The following is a 16,558-nucleotide window of genomic DNA, read 5'->3' as shown; positions in this document are numbered from 1 at the left end:
GTTTTTATTGTTTTTTTCTTTCAAAAGAGAGGGCAGGGGTAAGTACCTTATTTTAAAAAAGCTTATATTAATAATCAAGTTTAATTTGATGAATTGATTTAACATATAGGCAATTAAAGTGTAATTAATACAAACAAATTGGTGCAAAAGTCTGAAAAAAGTTCCTTCTGACATCATGATACAAAATGTTATATGTACTTACTCATTGACATGCATCACACATTTTAAACTTATTTTAACACAGGATTAATTTTTATTTATATTTTAATCTTAAAAAATATTTGAGGAAATTTTTTTTTGTTTGCATAGGAAGCAAATCAAAGGCACTGACTAATCAATGGTCATACAGTCAAATACAGCCAGCAAGGTGACTCTTCAGTCTCCAAACACATGTTTTCCATAATAAAAGGGAGGCTGGTCAAAGGCAATGACTAATCATACAAAATCAAATCCCACAAGGTCATTCTTCACACACACATCTGTTTTTCATAATGGGGGAAAGGGGGGTACAACCTCCTTTCTGAAAACTTAGAATAGAATAGAGGGGTGGTAAAAATTTATCTGTTGACCATTGAAAAGGAACCAGTTTTGTGAATCATCTTCTAGCTGTAGGAGTGGGGGTTACCAGTTATTGCCCATTTCACATGAAATTCTGTCAGTTGTACTTGATAGTTTTCTACTAAACTTGTTAAATTTTATTTGGTCCATGTGTTGAATTTAGTGTAGTGTGATTGTGCTTGAATTGATTGTGATAAAATGTCTAATGGAGGTGGTAGAAAAACTGCTCCAGAATGGTTGGAGGTTAATAAAAATTTTGAGAATAAAGGAAAATGCACATGCAATTACTGTAACACAGAAATAAGTGCAAAAATTGAAAGAATAGGAGCTCATCTAAATAAGTGTTTGAAAGGATCTCTGAACAATCATAAGAATGTACGTGTGGAAACTGTAAACAATTTGTTAGCTGTTGAGTCGTCTATAAGTGGAATACCAATACATACTCCTCCTGAAACTGAAGGTGGTGAATTTAGTAGAGCTAAGAGACAACGTATAATGAATGATTATACTGTAAGTACAACAGATAGTCAAAAGAATAATTTGGATTTGAAAATTGCAAAATTCTTTTATGCAAATAACATTGCTTTTAATGCTGCCACAACTATTGAATTTAAAGAAATGGTGACAGCAATGAGACCAGGTTACTCTGGCCCTACTCGCATCGATTTAGGAGGAAAACTGTTGGATGAAGTGCATGAGAATATAGAAGCTGAAAATAAGAAAGAAATGCAAAGTGTTACTTTATTATTAGATGGATGGTCAAATATAAACAGGGATGCAGTACTTGCAACATGTGTCCATACAGGCAATTCTTCATTTCTTTTAAATGCAGTTGATTGTGAAAGTAACAAAAAAAACATCAGAATATTGTGCTGAATTAACAGAAAAAGATATAGAACATTGTGAAAATAATTTGGATGTAAAGGTTTTTGCGATATGTACCGACAACGAAAATAAAATGGTAAAACTAAGACAGCTTATTAAAGAGAAGCACTATATTAATCTCCTCGCTGATGAGATCACAAACAAGGATGTTATCAAACATGTGGCAGAGGTTCAAAAATTCTTTCGCAATACTCATCAGCCCCATGGTTTGTTAAAAGAGAAGGGTGGTCTGATGCCACAGTTGCCTAATGCTACGAGTTGGAATTCTCAAATTCATTGTATTGATACATATATTAAGAATTACCATAAGTTTGTAGAAATATCTACTGCAGCCGTAGTAGAAATTCCAACAAACATTATACGGATTTTGGACAATGTTGCAATATATAAAGAAGCATTGCACATGCAAAAACAATTATCAGAACTGAGCGAAGTATTAAATCTGATGCAGGCAGAAAAAACCAATATATCTACTGCTGTTGAGCTTTGGCTTGATGTATTTAATAGTGAAAATCTTTGCGCTTATAAAAAACAAATTGATAAAAGGCTGAACCAAGCTCTTCTCCCAGTTCATTATTTAGCAAACATTATGGATCCTAAATATACAGGAAAAATATTAACCTCTGATATGTTACAGAAAGCTGAGGAGTGGTTAGAAACAGAACACCCAAAATGGTTGATTCCCCTCATGAGCTACAAATTAAAAGACCCGGAAATATTTCCTCCTAGCATGTTTAACGCTGATGTAATAAAAAAAATTCAGTGCATCACAGTGGTAGAAATTGGTTGAAATGCGTACTAATGATAGAGATATGACAGATTTTAGCAACTTTATGGTTGCTCTAAGAAATTGTCCAGCTAGCTCTGCATCATTGGAACGAGTGTTTTCTACTTGTGGACTGGTTTGGTCAAAATTGAGAAATAGACTGGGTGTACAAAAGGCGTTAAAATTCATAGACATTTAAGATTGAAGAATTCTAACACTGATAACCTGATTTATTTATAATGTATTTCCTCTGTCTGTGTTTATTTTGAATTAATAACCTAATGAAAAAACTTTTATAGTAGTATGATTTATACTCCAATTATTCTGTTTTTTATGTGAAACCTATACATTTTTCTTCAATAATTTTTCAAATAATTTTTTTTTCTCAAGATTGCTATTAGTATTTTCACCATAGATTCAGTTTTTTAGGCTAGACTACATATATATTTCAATAGAATATCTTTTTATTATAACAGAGGATAAAAAAAGAAATTAACTTTAGTAAAACCCACTCTGGGGTGGGTTTTACTGGGTTGTTCAGAGTGGGTTTTGCCCAGTAAAACCCGCCCGGGTTTTTCTGGGTAGGTGGGTTTTTTGCAACCCTGAGAGGGAAGGGCCAAAGGCATGAAACCGGTCTCTCCCCAGATGGCGTATTCAAGCGTTGTGATCGCCAATTCACATGGCCTTAAAAGATCGTACAGCTACGTCACGAACCCCGAGGCAAGAAATTGGGTCATTTACAAGATAAGTGTCTGCACGAAGAATTCGACGGCGTTTGCAGCAGCAGGGACTGTCAGCACGGCAACCATGTATTTGGCTACCCTTGACGCTGCATCACAGGCAAGAGCGCCTCCAATGATGTGATCAACGGCGAACCTGGACGCAGAAATGGCATGACGTCATCTTTTCAGACGAATCCAGGTTCTGTATACAGCATCATGATGACCGCATCCGTGTTTGGCGACACCGTCATACTAGCCCATCGCCTAGAGTAATGGTATGGGGTGCTTTCATTACCGGCACTTGTTCGCATTGTCGGGACAACAGCAGCCGTTACAAGGACAATGCACAACCGCATGTTGCCCGCACTGTCCTGACCATCCTCGACGCACAACATGTTCGCCTGTTGCCCGCCAGCTCGTTCTCCTGATCCCTATAATCAATTTGAAACGTCTGGTCAATGGTTGCCGAACGACTGGCACCACTCGTCACTCACTACTGTCGATGAAGTGTGGCATAATGTTGAAGCTGCATGGAATGCTGTACCCGTCCGTATGCTATCCAATCTCTGTTCGACTCTATGCCCAGGAGAATAACTGCTGTTATTGCTGCCAGGGGAGGCTGCTCTGAGTACTGATTCCTCAGGATTTCACAAAGAATGATCGACATTCATTAAGCGCTTTGTTTCGATGAGTGCAGTGTCTCTACGAAGTCATTTAACCGAAGATTGAAGAGTTGTTGGCCGGTTAGAGGGTGATCAAACGCAAGCCGAAGTAGCAGAAGCTATTTGAGTTTCAGGATCTGACACCGTTTTATGGGAGAGTAGAAGATCAGCCATGCAAGAACGCGCAATTCAGATCGTTATTTAACGGCTCGGAGACATCGAAATATAAATGCCATTCTTCTCCATTAACACATTCGTTTGACTACTGGCACCACAGTTACGATATTAACTGTCCGAAACCGCCTTCACTCAGTATGTTCCCGACCCATGTTGTGTGTCACGTTAACAGCGCGCAGGAAGTGGGCTACTGAGCACTTGAAATGGAGGAGAAATGAATTATTCAAATCAAGTTATTCCAATAAAATGATTGAAATGACTATTCGAATCAAGAGAATCAGATCACTGATTCGATTCATGATGCATCGCCAACCGATTAGAGTAATACTTCAGTTCAATTATTTTTTTCTATTATTGTTAATTACAGATAGTTATATAACAGATCTTGCATCTTTACTGCCAATTTTAATACTTTATTTTTAGGGAAATTCGACCTACTCTACTGGTAGGGTGACTAAATTTCTTCAAAATCATAATTCCACTAAAACTTAATATATTCTTGTGTTGCTGGACTAAAGTTTTTCTACCAGAATTCGTGTTGCCAGAAAGGGAATATCAATCAGTGAGTTTTAAATATTTACTTGATTTTCCAACAACGGCATTTATCTGCATATCTTTTAAATTGGAAAGTACTCATAACATTTATACTTAAATTTTTGGGTCCCGAGAAGTTAGACCGCTGGTTTCCTTATGGGGTTCCGCGGAACCCCCTGACTCCGTGGCAGAGTGAAAGGGGTTCCGGGAGTTAGTTCTTTTTATAAATAGAACTAACTCATTAATATTATTATTTAGATCCAATCTATAATTCATAATTTATTTAAAATTTTTCCTTTATGAAATCATTTCAAGTAAAATGCCAAAGAAATGAAAACAGTATTTTTTAAAAGAAAATGTAATATTTCTAACAATATACACTCTATAACAAAAAAATCGACGCACCAAGAAGGAGTTGTCCGATTGAAACGAAAATTGGTGGATAGGAAGACAATGTACAGAATAGTAAATGATTAAAATTTCAGAACAATTGAATAATTTAATGCAGAGTTACAGTAACAAGTTCAATAAGGTGTTGACCCGCCTCTAGCCTGGATACAAGCTGCCACACGGCGTGGCATAGACCGATAAAGCTCCCGGATGGTCTCTTGCGGTATTTCCTGCCAAATTCGATCCAATTGTCGAACGAGGTCATCAATATTCCGCACCAGATGCAATCGCCTTCCCATCATATCCCAGACATGCTCGATGGGAGAGAGATCTGGTGATCTAGCAGGCCAAGAAAGAGTTTGACAAGCTTGCAGACAGTTCATAGCAACACAGGCCGTATGTGGTCTGGCATTGTCCTGCTGAAAAACCAGCCCAGGGCGCTGCAAAAGAAACGGTAGCAAAATAGGTCTTAGGATGTCGTCGACGTACCGCTGTGCAGTAAGTGTACCTCTAATGACGACCAAAGGGGTCCGGCTGTCAAAGGAAATGACACCCCAGACCATAGTGCCTTGTTGAGGGCCAGTGTGGCGTGCAATAGTGAAGGCAGGATTCCCGTCTGCCCTGTGCGTATCCAAACATGTCTTCGATGATCGTCAGGACACAGCTGGAAGCGGGATTCGTCGCTAAAGGCTATACGTCTTCAGTCGGCATCATTCCAGCCATATCTGTTCAAAACATTCATGCATACGAAATTTCAAAGCAATCGGATGATTGCTTCTTGGTGCGTCGATTTTTGTGTTATAGAGTGTATTAAACAAATTACGATAAGCATTTATAAAGTACTAGGAGGCTCCGCCCCCTGCTCGCTAACGCTCGCCATCCCCCGAGAATTGCTACGCAATCCTATGTGGTTCACGCCGTGAACCATGGCTCGCAGCGCTCGCTCGCCAATGAACACAATGTTCTAGCACAAAGACATAGTATATTATCATCAAAGACATAGTATTTTATCATCAAAGACATAGTATTTTATCATCAAAGACATAGTATTGTACTTATGTAGAAGAATTCTATCAATGTTCTTATTGGCTTTTAAAGAAGTATATTAGCTATTTAGATTGTACATGGTGAAAAAATCAAAACATTAGCTAAATGAGAAACATATTAGCAAAATAAATTATCAAATATTGCAGTTACTCACCTAAATTCAACTAAATGTGTATAATAAATTAGTTAATGCTAGAAATTCTGAAAGTTTTAGAAAAAAATTTTATTATTTAAAAATATAAACTTTAAACCCTAACTTTTCCTTGTGAGATAATAACCCTCTAAAAGTCTTTCATTTTCAAGAACACAAAAATTTGTTTTATCGCCAAATGAAATATTTTTTGGTGATCAGCATTATTGAAATCAATTTCTATATTAATTAACATTTGTGATAAAGTACATAACATTTTAGAACAAAATAAGGATGTTTTTCATACAATAAATTAAAATGCATGGTGTGACATTAAGTCACAGCCTAATTTCTAAATATCCTGTTTTGTTAATCAAAATACTAATTTTTTCGGCTTAATTTATAATTTTATGATACAAATTTTATTCTCTTCACCTTTTTCTTCTCACCCCTTAACGCGTTAGCGCAATGAGGACATTTTCCCCAGGAAGTTCCTTGCACATTCCTCAGACACTCCTTTTCGTGGAAAATGCTGTCGGCGTCGTTTGATGTAGCACGAGAATTTGAAGTCGTCTGAGACTTAGCTTTGCAATGTCAATCAGAAGGTGAGAATAACACTTAAGAATAATATTGATAATACATCTCAACTTAAAATTTTAGTTCTTTAACTCATACTTTCAGTACCTTGAGTACTCAACTCGGTTTTTTTTCCTTTTTGCTATAAAAGCTAGAGCGCGGGAGATGCTCGTGGCATTCGAAATTTTTCATCACCCCAACGTCACGCTGCTTCCTGGCAGTACGTTTTTTCCCCCCTTCCTCTTTTTATAGAGGAAGAGAACATCTTTTGGTATGGCGTCACGTCTACCGCCATGTTGGCAAGTCAATCTGCTGTGCTTTCTTTTTCTCTGATTTAATGTCTACTAAGTAAATTCCTGATTGTGTATATCCTGCTTTTAATATGATCCGCTGCCCAGACACCGCCATTGATGGACTCCTTCACAGCCATTTCTAGCTTTATGAATTCCTTTTGATTGAATACTCTTCTTTATGACGCACAAATTTTGGGATAGTTCGGTCTCCTGCTCCAGCTACCACTAGTAACCACATTTATAAGATGTTGTGCCCGGGGTGATATTATTGTTTTAGATGTTGTGCCATTGATGATTTTGTTAAGATGTTGTGCCTCACTGTGATAATTTCAAGATGTTTTCTCCAATAAAACAACAAAGATTTAGTAAAAAGAACTGGACTACTTCATTTTTGACTGGTTTTTGTGGTTGTTTTCCCACTAGGTATGGATAGTTTCTATGGAGAGGAGGTATGTCTTTTTGTAGAATATATTTGTTATTTTCTGGGACTTTAAAAATTAATATTCCCTCTGGGTTGTAAAATTTGCAACACAGCTTCAAAAATGTACCACTATATTTTTTCACCCGGCCATTAATTTTATATATATTTTTTTAAAAATTGTTATCACTTGCTTGTTAGCAACTTTTCATTCCTTTTTTTTATTCTATACCCAACCGTAACAGGGCACATGGCTTTTAGAATTACCCAAGAAATACCATGTGGAGATCGCCATGGTGCATTTCTAATCGGGGAGTTTTGATTTTGGCAGATATTATACTCTTCGACATCTACTGTTACATCTTGAACAGTTATTATTGCACTTGATCTCTGCTATCTACGTCTTCCATAACATTCCTCAACACTTTCTTGGGCTCTTCGAACACGTTTTCTTTCATTACGTTTAAAAGCGTTGAGCAGCTTCACTAATATTCTGCATTTTAAAGCGTGAAAATTCAACGCATAAATAAACGCGAAATGTAAAAAAATTATATGCATTCAATGCAAACACTTAGACGTTTTTTTTTGACGTTTAGGTAGCTCCCAGTAGAAAAATATCAATTGAACAGCGGCCTTTTAAAGCATTCTCACTTCAATTAATAAATTATTTCCTAATTGAGTTTAAATTAAATATTGTCATGTTTTTAGGGCATGAATCTGAATTGAACAACCTGATAATGCTCACTCTGGTTATTGTTTCCGTTTTTAAAAGCGCTATATGTTGAGCCACCTCATGTGACATTTGCCATGTGACATTTTTAGCAGTAATCATTGGTTTATTTTCTAACGTTGCCATTCGGGGAGTTGTAATGAGGCTTTTTTTTTTGGTGCCGTGTAAGAGAAATATATATATATAGATGGCATTTTCAGAGTATGCCTTTCAAAACAAAATAACTATTATCTTAAATAAAGAAATACGTTTCCCTTATAACCATTTTCAACTTTTAAGTTTTCATTTCGAAATAAACTATAATTTTTCTTATTTTATTCATTTTCAGTATATGTTTATACATTACCGTGAATGTCAACAATCACGTAGTCGATTTGGTGAATGTCCGAAATATTTTTTATATCTGATTTATATTAATTTATTCGTTGATATTATATTTATTCGATATCTTAATATCTTCTGAGAATAGATTGGGGGAAACATCAGTGTTCGGAGTACCGGTAAAATACATCCGGGCAAAGGCACTTAACTAGAAGTATATATTTTGGACATTTACCGACGCGGTTATGTGATTGTCAACATTCACTAGCGGACGTCAACAATCACCAATTTCGGTCATTCACAATAACATATAGTGCGGCTTTCAGAAGAACTCCTCCAGACAACCGTCTCGCGTCCTGGCGGGTACTATGGTTACAAGGAAAAGACACTTCGATTAGGGATGTGGGGTGAATAGTTTTGTCTTAATCTTGGCATAGATCTCCGTGAGTAAACCAGTCGACACCTTCTCTCCTCCATTTCACCCCCATAAGAAATGTGCTCGTACTTGTTACCATAGTAGCAGACAGTCCCAAACTTTTAGTCTGGATGAGTTCTCCTCAAAGCCGCACTATATATACACCCATAATAAATTCATACCTAGACTAGATATCGCACAAGGACTACGAATTCAACTGTCGGACATAAAACAAAATTTTAAATTATTATTAACAAAACAGTTAAAAATCTTCAAACCTGTAATTAAATATTTAAAAATAGTTTTTTACTGGTTATAACGTACACAATTAATTTAATTAATACATTTCATTTATATAATCGGAGTTCCGTTAAAGATTGATTATTTAGGGTTCTGTAAAAAAAATGGGAACAGCTGTGTTAAACTAATAAAAGGATATTTTTATCAATGGAATAATTTTAAAAAAAATATTGATTCTATACCCCCAGTTTGTTAGAAAGCTGGATAAAATTTAGTGCTTGCGTATCGTTAGAAGAACAATCTCTTATAACGTATAGAGAGAGAGAGAGAGAGAGAGATTAACATGTCATTCCATGTAATTAAACATGTCAGTGTTCTTGATTATTCCATAAAAACAACAGACGCAATGATTTAATTTACAGTTCTATATTTACAATAATATAAAATACAAAATGGCGTACAAAAATACAAAATGGCGTAAATATAAATATAATTAATGTTAAAAAATAAATAAATATTAACTCAAAGCCTTTTTGTTTCTTCTCCACAAAAAAAGAACAAACAATCTCAAAAAAGCAAAACAAAACCTTCACTTTTGAAACTTAATTTTATGAACTAGATCATAGTTAAAAATTAAGCAGACGATAATTCTCAACACAATCACACTCTTTATTTGTTCCTCAATTTCACAATTATTTGTAGAAAATGATAATAGTTACGTAACCTCAGACTATAAGTTAATGTTCCTTTAATGATTTCTTACAATTAAAAACACCAGCTTCCATTGGAGGTTACTTCTCTTTCCTCGGAGGCAATGTTTTCTCGCATTGTTTCTTGAATTTCTGACTCTTGTTCCATGTCCTCAAGAATGGAAGGATCGCAGACATTCTCATAAGTTGAATTTTTCTTCAAATAGGAACAACAATCTCTCTTCAACTGTGTTATCTGATACTTAGCAGCTGCATAATAGAGCTTCAGTACTACGTCCCATTCTAGATCATTGATTTGTATCGATTCCTGGTGCAAATACTGCAATAGTAGAGACAAAGTGTCACTGTGTACGTCGTCAATATCAACTACGGCATTTTTTTCCAACATGGCGTTGAAAACTGTAGATCTCGCGCAAAGAATGGCTTTGTGAACAGCGAAATCCTTAGATGGTGTGCGCAGTGTCACATATTGAAATCTTTTGTCTTTGAATAGTTTTAACAAATCATCTGAATCTCTCAAAACATCACCATCTTCCATGCTTTCAGTCTGAGTACTTTTAGTTTCCACTTCTTTCACTGAATACCCGCTACTTCGATCATTGTGTTGCATTTTTCTTCCTTGAGGCAAGTTCTGTACTACAGCTTCAGCCAAACTCGTATAAAACGCTTCCGTCAATGTAACTGTAGGTGTAGGAAAGTTTACAAGATGTTTTGGTTCTAGGTCATTGAATTCAAGTATTGCCGGTAAATGAAATAATGTATCGTCAGTCATATTTGATACTAAAAAGCATTGCTCATATTTATCCCATGTAGCCCCATTTGAAATATGACAGCTAACGGTCAAACAGCCATCCAGCACATGATTATTTCTACTAAACGCTTTCTTCCAATCTACTAATACTGAAGTACCATGACCTGTACCACCTGGTTTGAACTTGAAGAAATGACTAAATCTGGTTCGCCATCCCGATGACATCAACACTGACATTTGTATATCTATATTACTATTTCCATTATTCTCATCCTCCTTATAAAGGTACAAACCTAAGGATGCACGCCATGTATGTTCCAATTCTAAATGCCAGATCGAGGAACTTAACATTGGAATTCGGAATTTTTCACTCTTGTACAAACAATCTGAGCTTGTACTGGTTATGTCAAAATTTGTTATTCTCCAAAAACAAGTAAAACCATGATCGGGCTCAGCTGATCGAGCCATAATAACTCTTCAGAATTTTTTTACTCTGAAAAGAACGGAACATTAATTTAGTTTTGTATAACATCAAGGCTTTTTGAAAGCCAGAAAAAAAAAATTGGTGATAAAATCATTTCATATCCAACTTATTTTGGAGAGATTAAACGAACTATGGGTACCAAGACTTATTAATAGTTACAACACTTATTCAAGACTGTTTCTTAAATTGGAAAATAGCTATCAATAAGTCTTGTTAGTTACGGACGTTTGTTTTTTTGCAAAAAACAAGGTAGAAAGAAAATGATTTTTACTACCACAAGGAACCCTGATTTTATACATGAGGTAACCTGATTTCATACATTTTTTAAAAGTAATAAGTGAAAATACAAATACTAAAATAAAAATGGTAGTTTTTTTTAGAAAAAAGGAAGCTAGAAATTTGAATAAAAAGTACAATTGGTTAACAATAAAAAGTTCCATTAAATAAACTTAATTAACTTTTTTGAGTTATATATAATTTAATTATTACTTAAAAAATACTGATACACTTTTACACTGAATACACTTTTGTACTGAAAGTTCGTTGAGGATGAACGCATATTGATGCTAATGACCCTTAGGAAATATTTGCCATGGGCACGCCTATGGTAATCTATGTTTGCCATAGATGCCATTCGTATGGCAAGACACCATACACTTATGGTTACCATAGAAATTTGTATGGTATTCCTATGGCAAGACACCATAAGCTTATGGTAACCATAGAATTTGTATGGCTTGACACCATAGCCTTATGGTACGATTGAAGTGAAGTACCATAGGATATGACAAACTAATAGAAACATACGCATTCGTGTGGGAGAGTGAACAATGGAAGAAAGCTGGCTTGTTTTACTGAAACTCAAATTAATCCATCGAAACCAATGGTACCTTTTAATAAAGTTTCGCCACCTTATAAAAATTTATAGCTATTTAAAATTATTTTCGATTATGTTAACGAAAAAACAGCATTCCAATTTCAAAAATTTCCACTGCTGACAAGTCGACGGTGAGGCATGCACGTGAAGCAGACGGAGCATCATTCCTCTAAAAGGTTTTTATTTTATCTTCCTGAATTTTTGAACTCAGTCATTTTTTTTATTTTTTTCGAATATCTGACTAAATCATTTTTACAATTCTTGAAATTAATCGATATCCTACTACTTTCAACAACATTTTTCTAGATTTTTGAACTTAGTCTATTTCATAAACAACTTGAGAACCAAATTAGCTCTTGCGGCTACAATAATGTTGAATGAATTTCGCTAACATCAATTGTTAGATTTATACCTTTCTACAATATGTATTCAATCTTTGATGTTATTTGATTTTGGATTAATGAACAGAAGAGAACCAACAAAATTAGTAAGTACATTTCATTTTTTTTTCTAGTTACTTTTATTGCCTATATTGTTTTCCAATTAATTTTTGTCGTAAATAAGATTTAAATTATCCGGGTTTTGTCCGGTAAGAGTTCTTATATAATTGTTGTCTTCCCTCATATATTTAATAGCATAATCTATTACCTTAATTTATCTTATTATAATTATTCTTGTAGCATAACCATTGTGAAAAGTGCTCCCAGTAATTCAATGACTCTTGTTTATTGTTGTCTACGTATGAATTAATAAACAGTAATTAATAAACAATAATTAAAAAAACATACTTTTATGGCAAAAATTTGGTATAATATAAAAATTACCATAAGATAATCCTATAGTGTTTTGCTTATGATAAAATTTTACCATATACGTATAGCAATTATTATTTCCCATATACGCTTATGGCAAAAATTTCCCATATGCATATGGCAAAATTTTGTCATAGGCAAAATTTGTCATAGGCAAAGGTTTACCGTAGGCTAAACCCCACAGGAACATCTTTTGGTAATTTTTTATGACAAACCTGTGGAAAAATTTCCTATGGGAATAATTAATTTTAGTTACTAATTGGGGAAATTTCCGTATCGTGATTTGTGGTAGAATAATACCTGAGTGTTAACAACTAGAAAGAGAGAAAAAAAAACATCACATAAAGATACCAACTCGAAAGTCATAACTCGTAGCCCCCTCCGGGCAAACATCTACAATTTTTTTCTTTTTTTTTAATTGCAAGTTTAAAATCTATTTGGCACCTTGACGATTGTAGCTGGCGCGACAGATCACGATACGGAAATATCCCCAACTAATTGAAGTAAAATAATAAATTATGCATTAAAAGACGATTAATGGTAGTTACACTTGATAAACAGAATGACGTGAACCGGGTTCGAATCCCAGCAATGGATGGTCGATACGAATTCCGCATCCGACTTGCATCGAACACAGTGCCTACGTGAAATATCCTCAGCGGTAGACTGATCATGGGTTAGAGTCCCCTTGCCGTCAAGCTAAGCGTGGAAAATTCTCGTGGTCTTCCTCTCCATGCAAGGCAAATGCGGGTTAGTTTCATCTAAAAGTCCTCCACGAAGACAAATTTCTCCCAATCCATGATCTAAGAGTTCCCTTCTCTTCTGGATTGGCTTTAAAATTACAATGCTACGGAGTTAAGCATTAGTAGTCGTAAACCCGGAAATTGGGTCGGCTGTTCGAGAACGTTTATAAAATAAAATATAAAAAAAATGATGAATAGATGAAATAAATAAAATGGAACCACTTACAATTATAGTCGCCTGTGGCATCCATGCCTATTGAGATCTGATTTGTTTAAATGCCAGACAATGAAGAAGCAACCAAAACTGATAGTATTTTTTTTTTATTTGGTCGATTAGTTATTAAATCAACATTACCTAGGACACCAACTTTCTGCTTTTTTGGGAAAAATTCTTCTAGTGGTTAAATTTGTTTAAATACATGATACATTGTTTTGTATGTGTGATTTTCACATGTAAATGATTCAAAAGTTCTTATGAAGCGCCATTGCGATCCAGTTTACTTGTGAATCTTTTGAAATGTTGGCAAAATTACACCAAAAATTCCGTTAACTGCCTAACACTGTATAAAATATTTTGCAAAAAGCATAGTAGTTGGCTACATGTGGTGATTATTAATGCATTATCTCTTTCTGAAAAAGACTGATAGCAACATACTTTTGCACAACTTTTTAATTATTCGAAATAAATGCACAACTAGTCCCACTCGCCATTTTTTTTAAACAAAAATATTTTAAAAGTCTCACCACTAGAGTTCTGAATTTAATTATTGTTACACATACTTGTGTGCACATTACAAAGACGGCTTATAAGCCTTCGTCAAGTTGAATTTAACAACAACAGCATAAATTAAAGAAGGATATTGCAAAGATACAACCAGGGTTGCAACGGGATTCGAATCAGCAACCTCCATCTTGCAGAGTGTTTGGTAGATCAGTGAGACTCGGCTAGGGAGGTGCCCAAGATGGCAGAAAAAAAGTAGCGCTTTATATGATTTTTGAATTATTACATGCAATGATGGGAAAAATAACTTTAAATCAAAATTTCCTAAATTATAAATCGTCCGTTTCAAGCGTTCTATATGATTTTTGAATTATTTACATGCAATGGTGGGAAAAAGTCACTTTAAATCAGGTTTACTAAACTGTAAATCATGCAATATAACATTAACTTCGGTATGACTAAAAAACTTTTTTCACAAAGCGGAGCAAGCTGGTTTCTCTGAATTGATCTGTTTCAAAAAATATTATTGCCAAAATAATTCCATTGATGTGATCGTTGTGGCGCAAAAATTATATTTCATATGAAATGCTAAGATTAAAACTATGAAACATAATTTGACATAAGCTAAAACAAAATCTATGACTTACAAATAGATCCAAAAAGCTGAAGTTAAACAGATATTTTATTAATTTCCTCGTATTATTCTAACATTTGAAAGTTTTTTTTGCCAAGTAACTAATTTAGTAATCTCGTTTCTGCATTTATTATCTTAGAAACGTCTTTATCTTTCAAAACAAAGCTACACCAACATAAAATTATCAGATTCTTAGATAAAATTGTTTTTTTTTATTTTCAGTGATAAAAATTCTGAAAGTTGATGTGGGACAGCGCCGATACGTACATCTTGGTTTCGTTTTACATTTCACCAAGCGTTTCATTGTATTTAATCCTTTAAAAAGGCCACGGAAAAATGTACTTCTCGAGTTCTAACCGATTTCTTCAATTTTTAAAGTTGTTATAGGCCGCTGGATTGTAAATTTAGCCACCGTGAGCTGTAGAAATGTAATTTTCAATACAAGTATTTTGGCAGACAGCTAGGGAAATTTATTATATATATTTAATACATGTAGGAAATTTATTACAAATATTATTCGATTTTAATGTTTAAAGATTAAAATTTTTCCGTTCCATAAACTGTAAGATTTTAAACTTAATTAAAGATTTTCTGCAAGTTTGTACGAAATATTAGAGGCTAAATCAGCTCTATTGTATAACACATCTGTCCATTCAGTTGAGCGTAAAATAGTTCTGGAATTTTTGCAGAAATATCCCTGGGCACTTTTCTGAAGCTTTTCATCTTGGTGGGCATCAGCGAAAACGAAGGCATCACAGATGTTTTTGTCTGATAAATCTCTTTTCAAAAAAGATAGGCATTCCTTCTTTAACGCAGGGGTGATTGTGAGCCCAAGTCAAAATTCCGGAAAATGTCTTGAGTTACACATACCTATACCATTTACACATACCTATGATGACCTGGAGAAGTAACTAAAATTTACAAATATGTCTTTCTTTCTTGAGTTTATGATTATAATAACTATTTACTGACAAAAAAATAAATATTAATCATGAATATAAGCTTATAAAGTATCTGGCTCTCCCTTACAAACAAATAAACTGTGCTTTTAAGTTCCACCTTTGAAAATTTGATTTCCGGAAATTCTGCGATCAATAATTTTTTGAAAAGTCTGGACGTTCGATCTCCGGAAACTTCCGGATCACTGTTAGCGAAAAATCTGGAAATCCGGATTTTTTCCGGAGCACAATCAGCCCCGTTAACGGTTCAATCTGGTATTTATCTGCTGCATAGTAAAGTTACATAGCGGCATCCCACGCAAGATCGCCAATCGGTTCTAAGTGCAAACACTGCACCAGTAAGCTGGCCTTGGAAGTGATAATTCTTCCAGTTCAATTGCTGCTGAACATTCTTCAAAAACTTTTGAAAAGTTTGCAGATCTGACAACCATAACTTCAATAGATTTACATAAATCTGAAAATGTGTTAACCAAGAAATGATTTGTTGATGGTCTCTAGCATTTCGATTATTTCTTTTCCCATGATCAGTCCTAAAGTTCCATTTTGGAAAGTGCTCAGTAAGCCACTTGCCCCATCATAAATTTTACGATGGTTTAAATTTTTCGATTCTAAGGTTTTCAAGATTATATCATATTTTTTTAAGAGCTTCATTATTTTGATAATGCCTGTAAATCCATCTCGTAGGATACAATGGCTTTATTCTACCGGCATTGATTACAGCTGACATTGCGTCAAATCTTCTTGAATGAATGTAAATATTGATTTCACCTTAGCATTTGCGAATAAATTTCCCAATTGATGTTAATAATAATCCAAGCAATTCCTCACTTCCTTTAAAGAATCATAAACATTTTTCATGATTAAATTACAAGAATGAGTGACTCAGAGGATATAATCAGCAAGAGGTTGTTTCGCAATTAAGATGCTTTGAACTAGGTTTGCTAAGTTTGTCCTCTCAATCCTTCTAAGGGAAGTCGCAATAGGACATCAGTTATGAGTGCTG

At 34.6% G+C, this 16,558-nt stretch overlaps 1 protein-coding gene across 1 annotated transcript; it reads right to left on the bottom strand.

Moving 5' to 3' along the window:
* Positions 1–9,512: 9,512 nt before the first annotated feature.
* On the bottom strand, positions 9,513–14,765 carry LOC107450757 (uncharacterized). The gene is made up of 2 exons (XM_087165459.1): positions 14,610–14,765; positions 9,513–10,818 (listed from the first exon to the last, which is right to left on the bottom strand). Exon 2 carries the CDS (start codon positions 10,791–10,793, stop codon positions 9,630–9,632), a length of 1,164 nt encoding a protein of 387 aa, XP_087021585.1. The 5' UTR covers positions 10,794–10,818; positions 14,610–14,765; the 3' UTR covers positions 9,513–9,629.
* Positions 14,766–16,558: the final 1,793 nt, after the last annotated feature.

This window comes from Parasteatoda tepidariorum, chromosome 6 (genome assembly GCF_982258835.1).
Source record: "Parasteatoda tepidariorum strain Cologne lab strain chromosome 6, Ptep-v5.0, whole genome shotgun sequence".
Lineage (NCBI taxonomy): Eukaryota > Metazoa > Arthropoda > Arachnida > Araneae > Theridiidae > Parasteatoda > Parasteatoda tepidariorum.
Note: the sequence above shows the minus strand (reverse complement) of the source record. Positions and strands in the feature narration are given on the sequence as shown.

Bases quoted from the DNA above. Each gene is read 5' to 3' on its own strand.
- LOC107450757 (XM_087165459.1), bottom strand. From the start codon at position 10,793: ATGGCTCGATCAGCTGAGCCCGATCATGGTTTTACTTGTTTTTGGAGA.